Consider the following 23,931-nt stretch of genomic DNA (forward strand, 5'->3'; position numbering starts at 1 on the left):
TTTGGAAGGTCAGACATCCCTTTTATCACTTGTGAGAACAGACAGTAATTCCAATCCATGAGGCAATGATTCCATGATTACTCTCAGAGCTCAATGTAAAACCCAAGATTTATTATAAAAAGAATAAAAGTTACCAAAACTCTTACTTTTCCTTTTCCTTCTTCATGTTTATGCCCACTTGATGTTCCTGATAGCAAATATGAAGTTTTATTTTTAAGAACAATTAATTTTATATTGAATTTCATATCCAGCAACAGGGAAGGGGTGAATATTGAATTTTCATTCAGCAATATGTGCCTTGCTGTCCACCCACTTTGATTTTTTTATCTTGTCTATTTGTAAATCTGTTTTATAAACTGAGATACTAGTTTATTGAGTTGGTAAAAATCCTATTTTTTTATATCTTCCCACACAGCCATTGAGAAAATCATATTCTGATTTTTTTCCCCAGTGTTCCTGAGGAGTACAAAAAGTTGACAACTCTTCGAATTGCCTTTTCTCCATCTCCCTAGCTCTAGTAATGAATCTTGTCTATTGTCCAACCCTCTGGACACTTGTGTGCCTTCTACTTACATTGCCATTTAAGCTAAGATAAAAATTGTCCCTTGAGGCCCAGATAAAATAGTAAACCAGATTTAACCACTCCAAAATTGGAAACCTGCCCATATCCTAAAAAAGGGTGACAGAATTATTTGCAGCACATAAAGACCTTTAAATGGCTTTCCTTCCCTTCCCTAGTACCCACTAACAGTATCCACTAATTTTACACCAATCTGTTGTTCCCAGGGGGCCCAAGCAGAAAGTAAGCAGGGAATTCTTGGTACACAGAGAATACAGTATTGAGGGTAAAAACAACAATTCATGGGACCCAGCTCAGGTTTAGGTATTTTAGTTCATTCACTGCTTCCTGGAAGGAAGTACGAGCAACTGGAGGCCAGTAAATTGGGAGAGGGAAGGGTGACAGGTCCAGAGGATGCAGGTAAGCCTGGCGGGTGTGGTGAGTGATGACTCCGTAAGGAGGGCTGCCCAGTCTGTGGTAGAAGGGGTAAAACTAGCCCAATCAGCTTTGCCAGCGGCACAAACAGCGTAGCCCTGGGGCTGTGGAGAGTAGCTGGGCTTTCCCAGCCTTGATACTACACCATGAATGTCTGCAAGCATGCACTAGGTTTGGTGGAAACTAAATCAGGCGTACTGTTTTTAGGGTGACCTAAGCCCCGCTAACAGTTACTCAACTAGGCATTTAGATCACCCTTACCTTGTTCAAGGTGATCTAAATATAATAGTTAGATATACTCTGAACCCTGTAGTAATTTGGTTTAATGGGGAGATACAAAATGTAATTGTTAACCAATAGAGTTTCCTATTTTGACTGGTCATTGTAGGGAAAGTCAATAAAACATATTATTTTTGGATAAAAATTCCTACATGAAATCAGTTACGTTTTTCCTCTTCAAAAATATTGCCATTCTGAGTTCCCATACAAGAGCAAAGACCTTTAAAGGAGTGCCTGACTGGGGGAAGGAGGCCCAGCTGTGCCCGGCTCCCTGGCACTGTGCTGGATCATGGGAGGCATGGGGGACACTGAGAGGTGTGCCAGAGCCCACTGAGAAACCCCCATTCCCTGCATGACCTGGGCATGGCTGAGCCGCACCTTCCACCCACCCCTTTCTTGTCAGCAGTCAGTGACAGACATCTACAGCCTGTACAACTCCCTGCCTGGGTGCTTTTGATCTTTGATTCGCTGATCTAACCGATTACGTTTGATACCACATCAATCCAGACCTATCTTAGACTGAGATCCACCATTTTTAAACCAGTCTACATGCTCTAACCTTCTGTTCTGTTATGGGTACAGACAAGTTTCTGACCACCTAAACAGGAAAAGGTGTAATGTCTGTACCTGCTCACATTGTGTGCAAGAAATTAGACTGCTTTGAGTCGCCAGAACTCTGTCATTAGTTGGCTACTGTATTATGCATCTTGTTCTGTTTATATTGGTTGTGGTATGATCCTGAACTAATTTAGTACTGAACTTACTACTGAATTTAGCACAGAGAAAGCAGTCATATATAATGAACTTACCTGTTCTTGAACCTGACATTTACTTCCCATGTGGCATTAGGCAACCTGAGCTATTGGTGCCTCAATTCCCATTGTTATCCTGTTTGTGCTTTATTTATTTTACCATAAGGTCTTTCAGGATGCAGTCTCCCTGTAAATATTTGTGTACATAACTGTCAGCATACGGGGCCAGATTTAGTTGGTGTTTCTAGGTGCTTGCTACCATATAAATAAGAACATTTTGTAGTAGAAATATCACAGAACATTCAGACATTTTATTAATGCATTTGTTTAGAGAAGGCCAGAATTTTTCAGCAACCTTAGTTCATACATTATTTTCCTATACTTAAATTTGGCCCTAAATTCATTGATACCTTTGCTCATAATATAGACTTTGATATAAATTGACCCTTGCTTCATATAGATCTAGCAGAAAGATGATGGCAATTATGCACCAGAAATAAACTTTGCTATCAGTCAAAGTATGAAAGTTTCCTGCACCCCTCCTCCCCCCTCCCTGGCCCTCCCAGAACAGCCAGAGACCTCAGAGCTACATCTTTATTATGAGATAGTAGATAATGTAACGGGTTATGCAGTGTGAAGTGTGAACAAATGTTCCCCATAGGTTTTATTTAATTTGATCAAAGGATCAAAGGCCCATCTATGCTAAGTTAAGTGCCTAGCAGAATGTGCTACTGCTGGAATTAAAAAAGCAATCAACAGTTATTAGATAATATGGACAAGAGAAAGGGCAACCATTATGATCCAGAGTTTTAGCAGTTTTCCTCCAAGTATCAATAATATTTGAATGGAAAATGGCCTATCTATTCTGAGAGCTGGCAAGTCTTCTTTTAGCAGAAGAAATATGTGAGCCCATGGTGTGGTACAGAAGACTGTGACTGTACTGAGCTTCCCAGACACAGAGTCTAGATACTGAGTAATGAAGGTCTCATTATGTAAATACATTTGACACCCAACATGGGGGCAGAGGAAGGGAATCTCTCTTGCAACCATCTAGGACATTGAATGATCATAGAATGCAGCATGATACTGGGATTGAAATGAACTAAGAAAAATCCTCTGTGGAAGAGTGGATGAATTGAAAGACCTACCCCATGTGAAATTCTCTGAGTATGTAGAGAAATTAAAAAGGTTTGAACAGCAGGTCACTTTATATCTGCAAGCAATAGGGGAGGAAAAGTCAATAAATAGTCTTATTTCTGAAAATGGCTGGTTCTAAAGTACACGTGGTATTTAACATTTTTCAGCTAGTTCAGAACAAAGAGCCTAACTGAGCCCATTTTAAGAGACCAGATTGAACAAATGGAGAACATATTGCAAAGCTGGACACCAAAATCTGCTTTTGATGAAAATTAAGAAAAAGGGAGAGAAACATTCTTTATATATATTTATTTATTAAATATATATACCTGCCTTCCTACCAAAGGCTAAGGACAGCTTACAGTAAGAGAATAGAACAACTTAAAAGGGCAACTAGAATATCAAAATCAAACTAGAGACCCACAAAACAACATCTTGCCCTAGTTTTGTTTGGTCAACATTTACTCAAATAGAAAGGTATTCAATGTTGCTAGTAATAAGTTGCCAGTTGTACCTGATGTTCAGGTTCAGAATCTGATTGCCCTTGAGGGAGGATGTTCAAAAACTGAAGAGCAATGGCCAAGAATGACTTACCATGTGTTTTCACCAAGTGGAGTTGACTTACTGATGGTACTTGCTAGAAGTCGCTTTTGGCTGACCTTAGGGATCAAGAGCAGGTTTAGAGAGAGATAATATATGGATATTAATCTTTATAACAAATATGCTCCTAACCAGCAAAATCTTTCTTGAATTTTCAAAACAGAAACAAACATAAATTATCACACCTAACACTCATTTATTGATTGAATATTGACTGAAAAGTTACTAGGCAAACAGCATCACTTACCAGCCTTTCCAGAACTACTTTACAAAACAACAGCTATATATTGTGAAGACACAACATACATAATAAACAGGCAGTCAAATCTGTTCATTATAATGGTAGCTCAATCTAATGATTATTTATCCTCCTGTAGTTATTACACTGTAATACCAAAGAGTTGCTTTCCTTCTCATCTCTCTCCTCTTTTAGTGTGTCTTCTATATAAAAGCATACATGGCTGACTAAGTGTGATGGCTTCCTAAAGAAACCATTTTGCAGAAAAAAGGGATAAAAAAATTGCATAACACTGCTCTCCAGTACTCCAATATGCTATTTCTCTTGCTGTGTTTCAGGAGCATGGTATTCCAACTGATATGGGCTATGCGGTGGCTCCGCACCATTCTGGGGTCTACCCAGTACATGTTCAGCTCTATGAGGCCTGGAAGAAGGTCTGGAGTATCAAGGTCACCAGCACAGAAGAGTATCCCCATCTGAAACCTGCACGACACAGACGGGGCTTCATCCATAATGGCATCATGGTACACTGCATTTCATTATATCTTAGAAATATTTCTTAAAACCACAAAAAAGATTGCATCCCCAGTCTGACTTATGAAAGGATGTGGAAACCACCAAAGAAAAAAATGAATGGGAGGAGTGATTTTCTTCTCCAGTATGCAAGGTTTTGGTCTACATTTTGTTTTCTAATATTCCCACAGTAGAAGGACCTTTGCAGTTTGCACATTAGAGGGACTAGAAGCATGACCAATGATATTGAAGGATATGTAACCAGGTGATAGGAAACAAAGGCATTTGCACCATTCCCTCAGCTGCAAAAAGACCAAAATAACCTGTAAGAATCACTTGGCAAATCTTAACAGCCAGATGGAACAATATGCTATAGATTAAAGTAAATAACCCAGAAGAATTCAATTGACAAGGAGAATTATGACAGGTAGAAGGTAATTACACAGGTTGGAATTTTCCCAATACACAGAATAGAAATCAGGATTGGCCAACTGTGCCCTGGGCCATTAAAGAAATAACTCCTACTGAATTCAACAAAAGATATGGACTTGCATTCAAAGACAGAACTTTATCTAATATATTCAGGAAAATAAAATGTAATTGATAACACAGTAACGAGTTACAATGTAGATTTCAATTAATTGCAAGTAGGATCATAATTCTTCAAGCATTTAAACATGCTTAGATGCTTTGTTGAATGTGATCTTTGATTGATTTCTTTTGATTTGACTGAATACAAAGGGATAATCTAAATGGTAAACTAGCTAAAAATGTAGTTAATATTGGGAAAGGCTTGTACAAGTACTGAATAATGCCAATAAGTCTTAATAGTTTTGATTAAATAGTTGTGATTAAATAGTTAACAGAATAACTAAGGTGGATGCTTTGGTTCTTTGGGGATTTTTTTTCCATCTACCAGTTTTTTGAATCCTGACACACAAGCTGATGATTTATGATGGTATGTAGAGCTGACCTCAGGATATACTCATGCAACAGTCCTGCCAGCCCCTGTATATATTTCAGTTGTGGAAGGGAATGTGATTTTCAGGGCAGAGAAAAGAAAGAACTATTTCTTCTGCCTGCAACCTGAAATACAGATTTTGTGCAATATCTCACTAACAAGAAGATTAATAGCTTGAGATAGTGAAGATGGCCAAGAAGCACTACTTATCTTTTAATAAACTAACCTTACTAAAGGAGGAGAAGCTTTTTCCTTCCTGTTACAAAACCCTGAAAACAAACCCCTGAATTATTATTATGTGAAATGAATAGAATAGTCTCAATGAAGGATTTAGAACACAGCAATGCAGCCACTTTTTAACAGGCAGCTGGAGTTATCAATGAGCAATATCATGCTCATCTATGATGAGAACAAAATAATCCATATGGGAGCAAAATCAGCAAGGTTTCTGCCATCTCCTGCTTTTTGAATGAGATTTACAGAAGTAGGCTCATGTCACTGGCATATTTATTTTGTTCTCAGGTACTCCCTAGGCAAACCTGTGGCCTTTTCACGCACACAATTTTCTACAAGGAATATCCTGGAGGTCCTCTAGAACTGGACAAAAGTATCCAAGGAGGGGAACTGTTCCTCACCATCCTCCTGAATCCTGTATGTAACCTACTTTACTAATCTAGTACCATACTGAACCATTATAGAGGGGAAGGTAAGAACATAAGAAGTGACATGTGGGGGCAAATTAATCATCAGCTATCTCTAGTCTAATGTCCTGTCTTCAACAATGGCAAGTAGTAGATGGTTTCAAGGAAGAGTAGATGAATAGGGCATGTCTAATGAAATCTATCCCATGCTATACCCTCCCTGACATCAACCAACATTGTTTTAGGGATATTGGAGAAAACTGAATTTTTAATTCATATCTCATTTAACACGGTAATCACCTTGCATCTCTGACCTTCTCTACTGGCCAGTTACTTTACATGTCCCTTTACCATCTCCTCCCCATTTTACTCATTGTAGTGGACAATCACTATGTAACACATGATGACATGCCTATTGATGGATGTCATTTTCCCCATGAGAGGTACCATAATGACTGAAAAGAATAGGGGAAAAACAACTTTTTATGTGGCTTATTCTGTGTGTAACATTATGTGATCCCGTGTGTGTTTTTAGATATGAATATAGTTTTATTTATTGTATTGCTGGTATTTTAGTAATTTGTTGTATTGTTGTGACATTTTATATCTGTCAGACAAAAAAGAGTTACAAGATGCAACCTTCCATAAGAGAAAGGTTTATTTAAATTTCCTGTAGTCTATGGGCTTGTTTTTACTGAGTTCCAATACTTGAAAGTACAATACAGGAAACCCTTGCTATTCACAGGTTCGGCATTCACTGTTTTAAATATTCATGAATGCTGAACCCATATTTTAAATACGCTTTATACACTTACAGGAGCTCCTCGTGAGCTCCGGGCTTGCTGCCACTGGGCTTCCACCACCACCACTGGGCTCCCACCATTGCTGCTGGAGCCGTGTCCTCCCCACCAGCCATTGGGGGCACTGCGTTCATGAACACAGACCTGCAGTGCCTTATTCGTGGATTTCGCCATTCGCAGGGGATACGAGAACATATCCCCTGCGAATGGCAAGGGGATAGCATTTGAAAATATTATTGGATAGCATTTGAAAAAAACAGTTTTATATCTATACTGTTACCATTTGAGTTTTACTTCTTACTTTTATGATCTTCTATCATTACCTCATCAAAAGCTGATATTTTACTTAACTGCATCACGCATGTGAAATTCTGACGTACTCTCACAAACCTAAGTTAAGTACGTATATGTTCCATATAATCCTTATTCAGACAGGAAGAAATATAATTTAATCATGTGTGAGCTGAAGTAAGACATGTCATAAAACCCTACCATCATTTAAGTCAGGCCAGCATTGCACACTATAAAATATGCAGCAACCAACAACAGTAAAAGCAAAAGCAAGTCTTATCATAGAACCAATTGGTGTGAGCACAGAACAAAACCCACAAAACATGTATTCATATATGTGTTTTCCTGTAAATATAGCATTTTGATGCCTTGCTGTATAGTCAATGGTTTAATAAGTAAACAAACAGATGTTTTTTCCTTTTCCACAGTAAGGAGAAATTTAACGATCCAGTAGTTCTTGTTCTGAAATATTTCATAGCTTCACGCTCTAAAATCTAAACTATTTAAAAAGGCCCAGGCACTTGGGATACTTGTCTGTTTTACTGGCCAGTTGCAGATTCAGCTGAATAAAAAAATATGCATTTGAATGTGAGGTGTACCTAGAACTGACAGTAGTGCAGACTAAAATAGTAATGATACACTTCCCTATGTGCAGTCTGGGACACTTTCACACATAGTCTGGTTAATGAGCTTTTCTTGTACTTGTTTATCACTTTATACAGTTTCTGAAATCTAATATAGTGCACATTGGTGTTTGCTTTTCAGATAGATTACAGAGAAGACAGCTATCTGGCATAGAAAAACATTTAAAATTGTAATAATAGGAATATACCATCTTTGTAGAAATGATACACAATTGGATATGTAATGTAACTTACAGCTATAGCCATTCTTAGGGACCAAAATCTTAATAATGACACATGCATCATCCCTAGTGTGCATTATTGAAAGTTTGGATTATGTATGACAGTACATATTATGAAATTTCAGACTTTGTGGAAAGCTCTTTATTTTCCAGAAAATTGTCAGAAAATGGGTTGCACGCAATTGTATATATATGTCTGTGTGCATGTATGTGCATACATATTTTTTTTAAATCCATACTTTACAAAAACAACGGAACAGACATCATTTCTATTGGTCTGCCAGAGATTTGCAGAAATACTGTCTCTCCTATTAATAATAATGTCACTTGCTTGAATAAATCTCCTGCTTGTTGGGGTCTATTCTCTACTGGCAGTGTGTGATTCATTCCAATTAGCATTTGTGTGAATTATGTTTATGTAACCAGGGGAGAGTAGATCCCAACTGTGTGAAAAATAGACCCCCATGATGTGTGCAAACTGTATCAAATTCTATTTCTACTTACTGAAAGATAGTATGGGTGTATGCATTTATTTTTGTAGCCCTGCTGGGCTACCATGACAACTGAAGATTTACAAATCACACGTCATTATTATTGTGAATCACATTCATGGTAGGGTTAGAGAATGGCCTTTGTTGAATTCTCAACACAGCTAATCAATTATCTCACTGTATAAGGTAAGTAAGAGCCTCTTATTAAAACTTAAAAAAAATAGGAACATGGAATTGAGCCACTGAGGCAAGTCACCTGCAATTGCAGGCAGTCATATTATATAATGCCTGTTATAAACTGAGCAAGCTCCACCTAAAACCAATGTGCCCACTACTCTTACTAGAAAGATTATAATTAGAACTATTGTGTTATTTTCAAACTATGACTTGTAATTTTCAGACAAAGCTTAGTTTTTATTCTTACTATTCATCTATAATGTAAAATTGATCTAGCTTCTCTTGTCTTTCATTGATTTTTTACCTGGAGCTGGATCAGGTCCATAAGACCTACATTTTTTCACTTCCATCAACAGGAAAATGCATGTTTGCTTAGTATGTAGGAAGCTACTATTTCAATGGTGAGCCTGCAACTTGGCCTTCCACAAATTGAAAGTAAGTCAGTTACTGTTACACAGACACTACTCTGTACTTTAGTCAGATACAGTATTAGAGTTATGGATGAGATATAATTTGTATCAGCCTGTGTATGTAAATCATGGAAGATCTATAAAGTTGTGCTATTTTTTTCCTAAAAGGAGGAGGAGGGATAGTAATATGATGGTTAATGTACCTTAAGGCAAATACACGTATTTTATGAAGTATAGATGTTCAATTACACTGCCCTAAACCATCCACTAAAAGTGCTGAAGATGACAGTGCAGTTTGTCTTCTGAGAAGTGTTCAGTTACTTATCTACCCCTTTCAGTGCTTCTCTAAATGAAGGTCACCTGATAAGACCACATTTTACCTGGATTGTTTTGCATTTGAATAGGAATATTGTATATTTCCTGGGAAGTGGAAGGGTTGGAATCTTGTGGCTATGCTGGTTCAGACATGGATATAGGGGATTTCTGGTGATATGTTATTGGACAAACTGTATAGTTAGGCAAGATCTTAGACAAGCTTTTGGTTACCAATTCTCCTTCCTCAGGACTGGGAGAGAAGCGGAGACTATCTAAACTATCATGATAGTTTAGATAGTCTCCGTTTCTCTCCCAGTCCTGAGGAAGGTGTCCTGGGCTGGTGGTGGGGAGCCATGCCCCCTGCTTCATGCCTCTGGGGGGCTTGCCTTCATGCTGCCCCAAGTGCCTTGCAGCATCCCAGCAGAGGAAGGAGGTGTTAGGTGCAAGCAGATTGTAGGCAGTCAGTGCAAGGGCAGGGAGAAGTTTGCTTGGCTTTCTAGGACTTCTGAGAAGCCAAACCATGTGCACCCCTGGATGATGATGGATTTGGCAAAGGTCTTGTTGCTGGGATTGCAGATGAAGCTGTGGTTTACCACACTGCCACACAGCAGCTCTCTCACAATCTCCAGCTTGTTGGCAGTAGATAGGCAGGTAGTTTGGTCACTGGGTGACAGCGTTGGTGTGGGCAGCAGCTCAAACTTCTTCCAGATGTCTTCAGAGGGAGCAGGTGGCTGTAGCTTACTGCCCTGCTGCTGTGCCACCAGGTAATAGCTCTCGTCCTCCTCCTCAAAGTTGATGTAGGGCTGCACCAAGTCACAGTCATAGTTATAATTCTTGTTGGCCAGGCTTGTAGTCAGCAGCATTGCAGCGCCTGCAGGCTATGCATTTCAGGGCACCTCTAGCTTCAGGGGGAAGCATGGGGCAGCCCCTCCATGCAGTTCCATTGTATAGGGTTGCATCCCTCACAAAAAGGCTGTATTGTATAGGGCGCTTCCCCCCAGCCTGCACCCCCCAGGAAGATCTATTGCACTTCCCCCCAGCCTGTCAGAAGCTGCAATTGCCTTCACTAGCTGCACCTCCCCCAGGATCCTCTTTCCTACCCCACCTGTCCTCCTTCCTCCTCCAGCCGTGAAACAAGCTGCACCCACTGGCTGGGACCCCTCACCCTCCAGGCATGCAGAGTGAGAGGAAACAGCTGGGCAGAGGTGTAGGCAGCCCGCTGGCAGCTGCAGCTGCCCTGCTCCCAGAGTTCAAGTGAGGAAAGCATACTTCACCATCTCTTTGCACTAGATGCCTGCAACCCACTCACCCTCCGACACCCTCTTCCCTGCTGTGATGCTCCAAGGCACCCATGGCATGAGGGCAAGCCCCAAAGAGGCACAGAACATGGGGCACAGCTCCCCAGCACCAACCTGGGATACCAGGCTGTCATTGCCCTGACCTGCCTGCCCAGTCCAGAGCTCCAGCTAATTGGAGATGCCTCCAGAGCTGAAGACAGCTCCTCCCCTGGAGCTTGGGGCTAAGCCAAGCATCAGTTGTGGCCCTCTGCTACCTGGGTTGGCTGGGAGCAATTTGCTTCCAAGCCAGCATCTTCAAGTGTGTTCAGGTGCATTAATGTAAAGTACTATTGGCTAGTAGTTGTCTATACTAGCCAGTGGTGCTTTACATTAATCTACTGCACAGTAATTGCTGTGCACATGAAGATAGTAAAATTTTACTGCACATTAGATTAGTCTAATATGAAGTAAAGCACACATGTAGACACTCCCTCCTTCTACCAAATACAATCCTGAATCCCATAGAGGAGCTTTTCCAAGTTTAGGTGCAAAGAGAGGAGTGTTAAGGAGACAATGACATTTCCTTCCATAAACTTTATCAGACATTTTCCTGTCCTGTGCCTGGAAGACAGCAATACTCTAGGATATGGTACATTGAAATTAGAAATGGGTCAACTGTATATGATGTCTCAGAATAAACTAAGTTTTACCCATTCCCAAATTAATATTTTTAAGGTTTCAAAATATTGTAATTTTCTTCACCTGTAGTTACTGCAATGCCTTTTCTTCTTTCTACTGCTTTAAGATGGAAAAGAAAGATGGCAGGTGACAGAGTTGGAGACAGAAGCCATGCTGTGTCAGAGGTGTAGGCAGCCTGCTGGCAGCTGCAGCTGCCCTACTCCCAGAGTTCAAGTGCTGTGGGGGAAGGGAAAGCCCCTACCATACCCCCCCCATTGTTCTTGCTGGGTCTGGGGTGACTGAGGTGGCAACAGGAACCTCTGCTCTCTCTTTCCCCCTGCCCTGAACAGCTGACAAGTACAGGCAGGATGCAGGGCTGGCGTGCAAAGGCTTTGCTGCCTCAGCTCTGTGACAGCTTGTGGCCAGGGCCAGGGCCAGCTTGGCACTCAGCGAGACCAAATAAAGATGGGTGGAGGCTAGCCCTCCCACCCTGTGAAAGGGGCTAGCAGGGGCCCATGAAGGATCCTGGGATGCTGGAGGACAGTGACCCATGTTAAGTCAGGAGGGGATCTGGTGAAGAAGTGCAATAGACCAATCTAACCTAAACTGATTATATTTGATACTACATCCTTTCAGGTCTACCTTAGACTGGGTTCTGCCATTCTTAAACCAGTCTGTATGCACTGAACTTCTGTTCTATTGCAGGTTTAGATAGGTTTCCAATCACTTTTTCCAGTTAATGTTTAATTTCTGTACCTAACCAAAGAGTGTAAGTAGTTCCTTCTCACGCCCCGTCTCGATCTCCACCCCAGTGCACACAGCCAAGCCAGCCACCTTCCCCTTACTATTCCAGCCATCAGTTTCTTAGAAGAAATTGTTCTGGTGGAACACATATGTCATTAGACAGAGAGGAGAACAGTAGTGCAACTAAACTGATTTCAGCTGAAACCTAAAAAAAAAAATGTTTTTGAAGCCAAGCCATCAGAAGTTAAAAGACCTACTGTTGTGCAAGGTAAAGCACTTTCTCTTTTGGTAAATAGTTCTTTTTGTTTCATAATGTCATATTTAGTTGTAGCTACAAGATATAATAAATTCAGTGTTGTAATGGCCATTTGGCTGACACAATTTCTCTATGATATTATCTAAATACCTGAAGCTAAATGAAACTCATACGATTTTGATCCTTCTCCTAATTGTGCAAAAATACATGTGCAGCAGCTCTGCAGAAAAGAACCTGGGGGTTACAGTGGACAATAAGCTAAATATGAGCCAGCAGTGTGGCCTTGTTGCCAAGAAGGCTAATGGCATACTAGGCTGCATTAGTAGGAGTGCTGCTAGTAGGTCAAGGGAAGTGATTATTCCCTTTTAATCAGCACTGGTGAAGCCACATCTGGAGTACTGTGCACAGTTTTGGCCCCCCACTACAGAAATGCTGAGGACAAATTGGAGAAAGTCCAGCAGAGGTCAACAAAAATGGTAAGGGGGTTGAGGCATGACTTATGAGGAGAGGCTGAGGGAACTAAGCTTATTTAGTCTAGAAAAGAGAAGATGAAGGGGGGGGATTTAATAGCAGGCTTTAACTGTCTGAAGCAGAGGTCAAAAGAGAATGGAACTAGACTGTTCTCAGTGGTGGTAGATGACAGAACAAGGAGAAACAGTCTTAAGTTGCAGCAAGAGAAGTTTAAGTTAGAGATTAGGAAGAATTTTCTCACAAGGAAGGTAGTAAAACACTGGAACAGGTTACCCAGAGGGGTGATGGAATCTTTATTTTTGGAGGTTTTCAAGACCCGGCTAGACAAAGCTTTGACTGGGATGCTTTAGCAGGGGGTTGGACTAAATTACATCCTGAGGTCCCTTCCAACCCTAATTTTCTATGATTTCTGTGATTTCTAAAAATAAAAGCAGGGGAACCTAAAATTATATAAACAAACAGTAGCAAAAGTTATTCCTGAAAGGTATACACACAAGTAAGTTAGTGACTAAATTAAGTTTATATGAATAGCAATTCAAGAGCAACAGAACGCAAGACAAGATCAAAGCTGAATTCCATTATCAGTCATTGGAGGATAGCATGCACTTCAGCTCCGTAGCCATTGATCTAATGGGCCTCTCTGCATTACAAACCATATGTTATACAACAGATCACTGGTCCATTACCTCTAAGCAACTGAACCTTGAGTAGTACCCAGTAGAGTTAAAAGAGTAAATGGCTGTGGTCCTGCTCCCTGAACGGGCACAACATTTGCATTCTACTTCTAGTACCTATAGGAAAATTACTATCTCAGACAATTTACAAGCTGGGCCTTCAAAGGATGAAGTCGCAACTTACTTTATAGGTGTCTTTTTTATTTAAAGAATTTCAGGAATTCAACAGTGTAGGATATTGAATGAAAAGCACTGAGCTCTATGTTCTTCTAAAGCTAACAGGGACAGTAACTCTCTCACCCCTCCTCATATGCAACAATGTACGTGAAAGCTGCTGCCTCTTTTACCACCATTTCAAGTATCATTCATATATTAATGTTGTACTGTTTGGTATATTACACCAAAAAAGGTTTGATTAAACTATTTTTCAATTAGTTTGATAAGTAAAGCAACTTTTATGATTAATCAAATCTTGAGTAGTAATTACAAAATAATAAGGTGTTAGATTGGATAAGATTTATTTGTAACAAGGGTTAGATTGTAAATCCCTCAGTAATAGTGAACAATTACTCATATTATTTACTTAAGTAGTATTTATTGTACTAATTACTATGAGTAAATGTTTGATGATATAAAGGAAATTTTCACAATATGGTTCTGAGGAAGAGAGGCAGACATTTATATAAAGATCCCATTTCCCACCCGAACTAAAAAAACACCTGAAATTTAAAAGCTGTTCTTATTGATTTCCAAACCTGAATAGAAGCAAAAGTCCATTGACATTTGAGATGTAAAAGATGCATGTATTCAGATAAGAGCTGTAATGGGTAGGGAAAAGTCCATTTTTCAAAATCATAAGCTAAGGAGGTTTAGTCACTAATTTGAAATGCTAAAAATGTGTAAATGTTTACACCTTCATCAAAATATCCCAAAATAAGTATTTTTTTCTACTTTCTGACTCTAGTGCCATGGCCAGATCATCAGACCTTGTTCACCTCTGTGTGCTTCTGCTTGCTCCATGTAATTCTACTGTAGCAGCTGTGCCAGGAGGTTGTGAAGTGCAGGCTGGGAAGGTACCAGCTGCTGAGGAGATGGGAGCAACTGGCAGAAGGTGTAAAACTACCTTTGAGTCCCTTCTGTCAGCTGCCAGACTACGGTAGAAGCCTACTTTCATTGAGATAGATGGTGTAATTATGCTAGCAAAAGAAAGGGGTACTGCCACTGCAAGGGAGCTCTAAGTGTAAACACTCCCTCATTTCCTGGCAGAACTTGAGTACTGCTGGCACAAGCCTGCAGCATAGACCAGGTTGTTATTAGTAAACTTTTCATGTGGGCTAGTTTGAATTGGTATGAAGAGTTTGTCAGAAAGAGCTACAGGAAATCTTCCAAAGAAAAATTATCTTCTATATAATGTATTGTGGTCTATACCAATATTTTTTTCTCTTTAACAGTGTATTGAGTCATGTCTGGTGGGAATGATTTAGCATTAGACAAAGGAAAGGTAGCAGATCAATCAAAACATCTTTCCTTTGAGTTCCATCCACTGGGTTTTAGAAGCCCCAGACAGTCCCTTCCCAAAGAATCACTGGTGTGGAAGATTGCTCTGATTCCAGTATCCGTTTTGTAGATAAACAGCCCCATTAAAGCTAATGAAGTCGGTAGGTTTTGTATCAAACTCACATACAGGAACTGTATTTAAAACATGTCAGTGTGCCACCTTTTCACAAGCATAAAACTAATTTAAAGACCCAAAACAATGATCTAGTTGTGTAGGTCCACTTATAAAGTATATATCACACTAGTACAAGGGGGGGGTGTTAGTTTTTCCCCAGGCAGTTCTGTGAATCCAGCTCTACATTCCCTTGGATTTTATTACAAGCTCCTGAAAATGAACATTTTTTGGTTTCATTTTGGCAGGAAAAGAAAAATATGTCAGGTCTGTCTGAACCCTTTTGGTTTCTTTTGGCAGCTGACATGAAAAATTTGCTTGGTCCTAATAATATCATCATTGATTGTTTGCCATTGGTCCACACAAATGGGGTTGAACCACTGATATTCCTAAAAGCCTGCTATAAACGGTAAAGAAATAACTGAAATAAAAACTTGAGTCATTCAAAAAATATATAAAACTAAAGGGAACTTGAAAAAATTCTACATATATAATTAATTTCTTTTTGACATGCAGAGGTAAAACTGATTTTCAATAGCCAGTCAAGACCAAATTATTCAGTAACGGTATAGTAAGCACTCATGCCTTTTCACCAAGGACCATTTGCCTGTTAATTCTAATTATTTTATATAAGGCAAATCAAATAAGACCCTTAGAAGAGATCTTAATTTGAAAACTAAAAACTCAAATAGTTACGTATACAGGCTGCATCCACATGTGTGTAGATATTTGGTTCCCCAGGGGCAACTAGCAGAGACACATCTTGTGCTGCCCGCTAGTTGTTCCCAGGGAACACCTGTGCTATGTGCCCTCTGGTGCGTGGCTGGTTACCGTGGGTAAGGTAGGGGAGGCTGAGGCCAGTACTGGGCTGGCCTCAGTGACCTTATCTGTGGTCCTGGGTGTCTCCCAAGGCTGCAGCAGTGACAATCCTGCTACACGTGGCTCCAGCTGGCCAGGCTCTGGTTTTGCGGGGTGCATGCTGTCCTCGTGTGCTGCTCCACATTTTTTCCCCCATGGGTTTTTTTTTACCTCCGGATATCCAGGGGCCAGAGGCCTCTCTCCCTGCATACCCCCATACTGCTTCCTTGCAGTGCAGTTAAACAACTGTTTAAACAGTTAACTGAACATGCAGTATGTGGTGCCACAGACGTGTCTGCAGTGCCACGTACCACATGGCCATGCTCATTTGGGCACAGCTACAGACTCTATCTCCATCTCTGAGCTGTCAAGGAGATCCTATACACTGTAGAAGAGGGCTGGCTGGTCCTTACCTTCTGTTCCCCCCCCCCCCCCCCACACACACACACACTTTTATCTGGAAGTCTGAGATACTATGATACCCTTCTGTCCATTATCTTTTTCCATCCTTGCCAATAACTTTTAAAGTGTAATTAATTTTTTCAGGTCCAGAAGGCAAGCTATAGTCTGCATTAAAGTGCTTGAAATAAAACAAACTATGATCAACACTGCAAAAATTTCTGTAGTATTATATATATGTGAGTTTTCCTGGGCTAGTGTGTTAATATCAAATTAGATCATCATAATGATTCCTTCTGGCCGTGAAGTCCATTAATCTAGGATTATGGCATTATACTAATGGGGTAAGACTGTTTGCAATGAACAATGTAGCAGTAACTAGCAACATATTTGAAACATGCTACTTTAAAACATTTAGCTACAAGACTGTAGCATATTGCTTGAACAGGAAAGGTTGCTAAAGTCTACAGACATCAATTTAAAATTTATGATCCCAGGAATAGGCATCTAAATATGATGGATACCAAAATAAGTGCCTTGATATTCAAAGATGTTGAGCATATACATCTACTATTGATTTTGTTGACACGTGTTCATTTTTTGTGTTTCACTTTCCTCACTTTGTATTTTTATTCCTTCCAGTTTAGTTTCATTTCAAATTTTATGAACATTTTTAGCTGTATCCCTCCTCCAGATTATTAATGGAAATGTTCAGCACATTGACTACCACTAAATATCTTCATAATTAAAAACTTACGCAATAAGTGACAGTAAGAAACAGAAATAACATCTAAAAGCAAATGGAATAGAATACAAAACAAAAGCTCCTTAAATAGTAACCCAGCCTATCCTGCATTACAAAATGCCTGCCCAATAGGAAAAATCTTACAGCATTTTTAATGCTTTCAGTACTTGTAAAATGAAATTCCATGTATTGTTCAAGACAATTTTAAATATTTTGGAGTATATTTCATTGGACACTATCAAAGGATTTATGAAAATCTAAGCATATGAAAGCTACCATTCCTTAATAATCGGTGCATTTTTCCTTTTAGTTTTATTAAGGTGTATATATATATATTGAGCCTGAATCTCATTTGCTCCAGGGACACTCCACTCCATTCTGGCAACATAAATAGGCCTTAGGATAGTGTAAAGAACTTTATGCTATCTGATAGGTAAAAAAGAATTAGTTCAACTGAGAATAGATTATTATATGATTACCTTTTAATAATTGTTCCATTATTTTGTTATAAATGGAGCTTAATCTCAAATTATTTTAACTGTCCAGCTCTGTCCTATTTGTTATTTTAAAAATCATTACCTTGTTATAGATGTTTTTAAATTATATATAAGCTCTTAAAGGCTGTTCTAGGATTCATCAGATCAATCAATTCCATCTTGCTGTAAAAACATTTCAGCAGAAATAGACAGGATTTTGAGGCTAGAGACAGAAATCGAAAAAAGCCTGAGCCTGAACTGATTCAATCGCATGTTAGTCTAACCTGCAAAGCTTAAACTGATTTGGAGGTGGACAGACATTTCCTTTTCATTTCAGAAATTCAGGCACATGCCTACAGTGGCTCAGGCTAGAAGCTGCGGGGTGGGGTGCTAGAGCAGCCCACCATTCCCTTCCACAGAGCTGAGCTAAGGAGGAGTGTGACCAGGCCCCAACAGGATGCTCTTATTATTCCACCCCCTCCTGAGCTGCCCAGCAGGGAAAGTTTATCACTCCTACCTCAGTGTTTATCAACCCATTAAGAGAACAAAGCCTTTCTCCATTAACTAATGGAACTCTTCTTAAACACCTTTTCTAAGGGAGGACATTAAGCTACCTGTTGATTAGCTCCAAAAAGCCTGTCTGCCTTTGTGGTCTGCCACAGCATGGACTGTAGCCAGCATGTGGTCTGCTAGCTAATGCTGAAGTGTCTGTGTAAAGCGGAGAAGCCAAGGGAATAATCCCTGCTTAACAGTGAGAAGCCAGGCAGATGCTGTGTGCCTGCAAGTCTTTGCTGGAGCTACAGCCAGGGGGCAGAAGGGAGTGGCTAGCTCTTCTGTGGAGCAGAGAGCCCTGCCCAGCCCAGAGAGCATGCCAGGATGCTGAAGGAGTCTGGTTTATCTTAAACCAGCAAGGAGTCTGGGACAGACACTGCATAAACTGGTTTGAGCCAAATCAGTTAAGTCTGATAACTACATTCAACCAGGTTCTTCTCAAACCAGTTTCAGCCATTTTCAAGCTGATTTATGTCCACTGAACATCTGTTCTGTTTAAGGTTTAAACCAGTTTTTGATCACTTAAATCAGTTTGTGTGTAATGTCTGTCCTTAGCCTGAAAGCTTATCTAGTCCATCCCTCTAACCAATTTCACACAGCTGTTTCTCTAAACTATTCCTTAAAATCTCTCATGATGGAGGATTCCACAAATGCCATAGGCAATTTATTTTAGTTCTTAATTATTGTTCCACTTGAGATTTTTTCACAAAATATCAAATCTAAATCTTCCTCGTTGCAATTTTTAAAACACTTTCTTTCTGCCTTGACCTCAGTGGATATGGAAAACAGTTTAAACCACTTTCTTTATGGTAACATTTCTATGTCTTCTTCAGCCTTCTCTAGGATAAACAAATCCAATTCCGACACCTTCTATTGAAATATAACTGAAGCACATACTATTCAAATCCATGAAAATGGATAGCAGTTGTTTACTAGCTTGAGAGTCATTATATTAATATAAAATGTATATATAGTAAACCTACCTTCTCTTTAACTTTCTAATATTTTTTCATTTCTTTATAACTTTTAAAAAATATATTCAGAGGTCATTTTAAATATATTTCTTAAGTTTTTCTTCATTACATCGTCTAAATATAGAAACTTCCCTGTAAAGAATTTCATTTAAAAAAAATCACTGCACCTTTTCAATAATTTTTCAGTAATCATTTATTTCATTCCACTTCTCATTTACTAATGAACCTACTTTCTAGTACTCCTTTACCATTTTCTGTGATATATTTGTACAGTTCTCTGATTCCCATTAACACCTATTTTTAGCATCAAGTTGCACTTCTTTTCCTCCCTTTCTCCTCTATCAAATTCCCTGAAAGTTTCAACTGACTGTGTATGAGCCCCTTTCTTTGCTATTATTGGTATATATGGAGGACAAGATAACTATCATTAAATTCAATTTTTAGGTTACTTGTTTACATTTGAAACAGTGCTCATTTGGTCTGAGAACTGTGATGTGCTAATCACAACATAATACCTTGCCTATTGGGGCCATTCAAAAAAATGCCTCCTAATTTTTTCATATAAATATTATTGAAAAAATATTGACACTTGCATGCAAAAATTGTACATCATTTCTAAAAACAGCTGTTTTTCAGCATACTCTCCTCCTCTTTCAGTGGCCTTTTTGCACTGGTGACTGAGTCATATGACTCAACATTGTAAAAATCCTTGTCTTTGACATGCAAGCACTGTCACAGAACCTCCATCACTTTGCTTTCATCCTGAAAATATTGCCTTTCCAATCTGTCCTTCCTCCTCTGGGCAGTATAGGGGAATGAGCAGCATAGTCTATCTAAACAATGAAATTGCCTTTGTGATGCACAAGCTGGTATGTGGGCAAGCACTGTTATGCAGAAGCAAGACCTTAGACTTTTTTTGTTGGGCTCCTTGCATGTGGTGCCTTAGTTACTTTGGGGATTTAACCAGAATGTACTGTGGCTCCATTAGGCAAGAAGTCAACAAGAGGAACTCCCCCTATGTCCATAGCTTGCTTAGGAGATATAATTTAGGAGGCATTATTTTCTGACCAGCCCTTGTAAAATGCATGTGTAGTCCGGTCTCTCATTTGGTTTCAAGAATGTACTGAAGAACAATATACTGAAGGATATAAAAGGGTTACCAAAGTAAACCTTTTCCTTCGCTTTAAAAATGTTAACTTTACTAATATGTAATTTTTTCCCTCCAAACTTGCCATTTTCTCTTGTAACCAGTTTTATTATAAACTAATAATTACTATAAGAATGTTGTTTTAAGACTGTGTACATTCACTATACATTGAAAAATCAATACAACCTCTAATTGAAATGTTTCCTATAGCAGCTGATAGTTTTCTAATTCAGCAAATGATTTTAAGCAACTCATCCCTAAACTTTACAGTTAATGAGAATGTTCTATGTCTATTTTCCAGGTTCTAAAGCAAGTGGATTCATCCCCTGTTGCTTAACCAATACTCTTCATTCATTCCCTAGAGAAGTGCTCTAACATACTTAAATTGTACAGACTGTATTATATTATTACATGAATTCAGTGCCCACAAGGTCTCACAGTACTGGTTTCTAGCTCATCTCCCTTACTCCCTTGCTTCACAGGTTACAAAGAATGGACTCATAAATGTTTAACCGACAAGATAAGCTAATAAATACAACCCTAAATATTATCCAAAGGAGTTAGTTTTCCAAAAAGCTTCATTTAAATCCAAGGTAGTTCTTTATTAAGCCAGCAAATGGTAACAAAAAATGCATTATAACAAAGGACCAAAGCCAAAATAAGTCCATCTACTCTCAGAAAAAGTAGATAAAAACTGATATTATATGTTTATTGGGTATTTCAGTGGATCTAATGGCCATAATACAATCTAGGTTTCCAGTTTTCTGTTGTCCTTCATGACCTCCATTCCAAAACCATCATAGCTTCATGGAATTCCATTGTTAGAGTTGCCCTGCAGGGTCAGGCCAATGCTCAGGATCTCAATATTGCATTGTTAGACAGGAGGGTGTGGTGTACAATTGCACACGCACACATAAAAATCAATTAAGTACACATAGCTTCATTAGGTGCATACACCCCTACTAGGCATACACACTCACGCTACCAGCTCAGGCACATACACATCCAAACCAGCCTAGGCACATGCATATCTATTACCATTTTAAGCCCATACACGCTACACACACCAAATGTATACAGAATAAGTTACTAGTTACCAACACCTGCACATCCAATACACGTACATGGATTACTAATGTATATACCACACACACACACAATGATATCTATATATGTATATATATGTATTCACTAATTTATACACGTACCACCCACCTACACATACACACAGGTGAGTTCCTGCAGAACAGGGAAGCATACCGGCACAAAGTCTGGGATTGGAGCCGGAGCTATGGGAGAGCTGAAAAGGTAGATGGGGAGGGGAAAAAATGGGACTAAGGGAAAGTGTGGATGTTAAAGAGGGGCTCTGGGTTTGGGGAACCAGAGGATGGTTCTGGGGCAGCTAGAGAATTTGCAGGGAGTGGCAGTAGGTGCTGGGAGCTGGAGAAAACTGCAGGACAGCCACGAGGAGCTGCGAAGCTGCAGCGGGGATAGGCGGGGATGACTACAGAAGGTGCCGCAGAAGCCTGAAAACAGCAGAAAATCACAGAAACAGCAGGCAGCAGGGCAGCAGGAAAGCAGAAAGTCGCAGGGAAAAGGCAGTAGGAGCAGGAAAGGCTGAGAGGTAGCGAAAAAGCAGAGATGGAATTGAGAGGAGATTGGAAAACTAGCAGAGAGGATGGGGACTAGAGCTGAGAGAAAGAGAGAGAGAGAATGAGGCTGGAATTTAAGATAAAGAAGGGACTGGGATTTAGTAAAACATGATCCAACTCAGGGTTGCAAATGACAGTGGTTTTATTGAACAGGGGACATGGTGACACAATGTCTTATCTGTTTCCTTGCACCCGGACATGCACACACGGACACACGTGCGCGCGCGCACACACACACACACACACACACACACAAAATGGCAGGAGGGATTAGAGAGGCTTGGTGCAGGGGCTCCTCCTGAAGTTCACTGAAGTCCAGGAGGAGAAAGAGAGACAGAGAGAGAGTCCAAATTGTAGGAGGAGGTATGCAGGTAATATCCAGTATTCCCCTGTCCAGGCTGGAAAGGGGTCCTTGTCCAGTAGATGTTGTCCAGATGGTGCCACCAGGGCCTCTGGGTGGATACGTGGTGTGGCATGGTGCTGGCCCAGATGGAGAGGGCATCCCACTGGGTCTGTCTTCACTGCCTCTTTTTATAGGGGAAGACCTTGTGTGACCCTAGTGACAGGAGGCATGCCCAGGCAAGGGTCATCCCCTAGCATACTGAACATGTGCGCTTCATGCAGGGATGTGCAGTTTTGGGTCCCTGTATTGGTGGGGTACAATGATAGAGTTGCTGGTTCTGCAGGGTCTTTTGTCTTTCAAATGCTGATCTTGTTTCTGTTCCTGGGTGAGGTCCGTGGTTCCTGGATGAATCAATGTGAGGTGGTGGCCCAGTTGTTACAGGCCATTCAGTAGAGGCCTGCTACCACTGTATTTCAATAATTTCTAATCACACTCATTCATCGGGGACCCAATTTACATGGGAGGGATACAATGAATCATATTGTTGCAACATGGGATGCCCAGGCAGAGGACAGAAGATGGAGGCTTGACATATAAAATGGAAACTTGACATGACTTTGGTTCACTTACAGACACAGGCCTAAACCATACAATATCCATATGAAACAATAAAAATAAAAAAAAAAATGATAGTAATACAATATACAACAGTAAAATTAATACAAACCTAATAACAGTACAATATATAACAGTGGATATCCAAAACCAAAAACTTGCTACCAAAATAAAAATGTTTAAGGTTTATCCTACAACTTAGCTTACTTATACTTATCTATAGGGAATAGGGGGAGAGAAAAGTCAGAAATGGTTGGGGAAGGGGAGTGAACGCAATTAAAAAAAAAAAAAAGAAACCTGGGGTTTTTGCTACATTAGCTAAATTTATTTTTATTATCATCCATTGTACACCTCCACCATTCACATTTTCTCTTTCAGTTACTCCCAAGCTAAAATCCATACCTGCCATTAGCAAGTTAATTTAAATAAATATAAAAAAATGTAAACCTTACTGAGCTTATAAAAAGCTCTTTGCAAGCATGAGCCAAACCTTGGGAATAGCTAAAGGAGAAAATCTGAAAGGAAACCATGCTTTTGAGACACCCTCAGCTCTGTGTCCATCACAACTTGATGCACTAAGCTAGGTTTCTCTGCATCCTTGTCCATGAACTCCAGAAAGTAAAAACTTGCTTCACCCAGGGGTGGATGTTTGTGCATGCATGAACGTAAACCGGTGCAGTGAGGTGTGTGAAGAGTGAATGCTATCTCTAATATGCACAATATCTTTCAAGAAGTAATATATACTTCAGGTTTCCAGTTCTTTTGTTTCCTGACTTTTGACTATATGGAAACATGTGAGCAGAGACAGCAGGGCAAGTTGTTTCTTTTTTCTTTTCTCCTCCAAACTCCTCCTCCACCCATCAGTTGGTTGTTTGAAATTCTATTGCTTTAATAAACAGTGATCCACTCAGCGCCCAATACTACACAGTACATTTAT

At 39.8% G+C, this 23,931-nt stretch overlaps 1 protein-coding gene across 2 annotated transcripts in view; it reads left to right on the plus strand.

Moving 5' to 3' along the window:
* The window catches only part of LOC149870672 (N-heparan sulfate sulfotransferase 4), a 179,521-nt gene that overhangs the window by 81,323 nt on the left and 74,267 nt on the right, over window positions 1-23,931 (plus strand). The window contains exons 6-7 of one of the 2 annotated variants that reach the window (XM_090036653.1): window positions 4,339-4,524; window positions 5,997-6,125. In XM_090036653.1, the coding sequence (XP_089892779.1) occupies window positions 4,339-4,524; window positions 5,997-6,125 (315 nt within the window). The remainder of the gene's footprint in view (window positions 1-4,338; window positions 4,525-5,996; window positions 6,126-23,931) is intronic. The other variant, XM_090036654.1, reaches the window with a different exon arrangement.

The sequence above is a fragment of the Crocodylus siamensis genome, chromosome 2, assembly GCF_052110815.1.
Source record: "Crocodylus siamensis isolate JL-2025a chromosome 2, ASM5211081v1, whole genome shotgun sequence".
NCBI lineage: Eukaryota > Metazoa > Chordata > Crocodylia > Crocodylidae > Crocodylus > Crocodylus siamensis.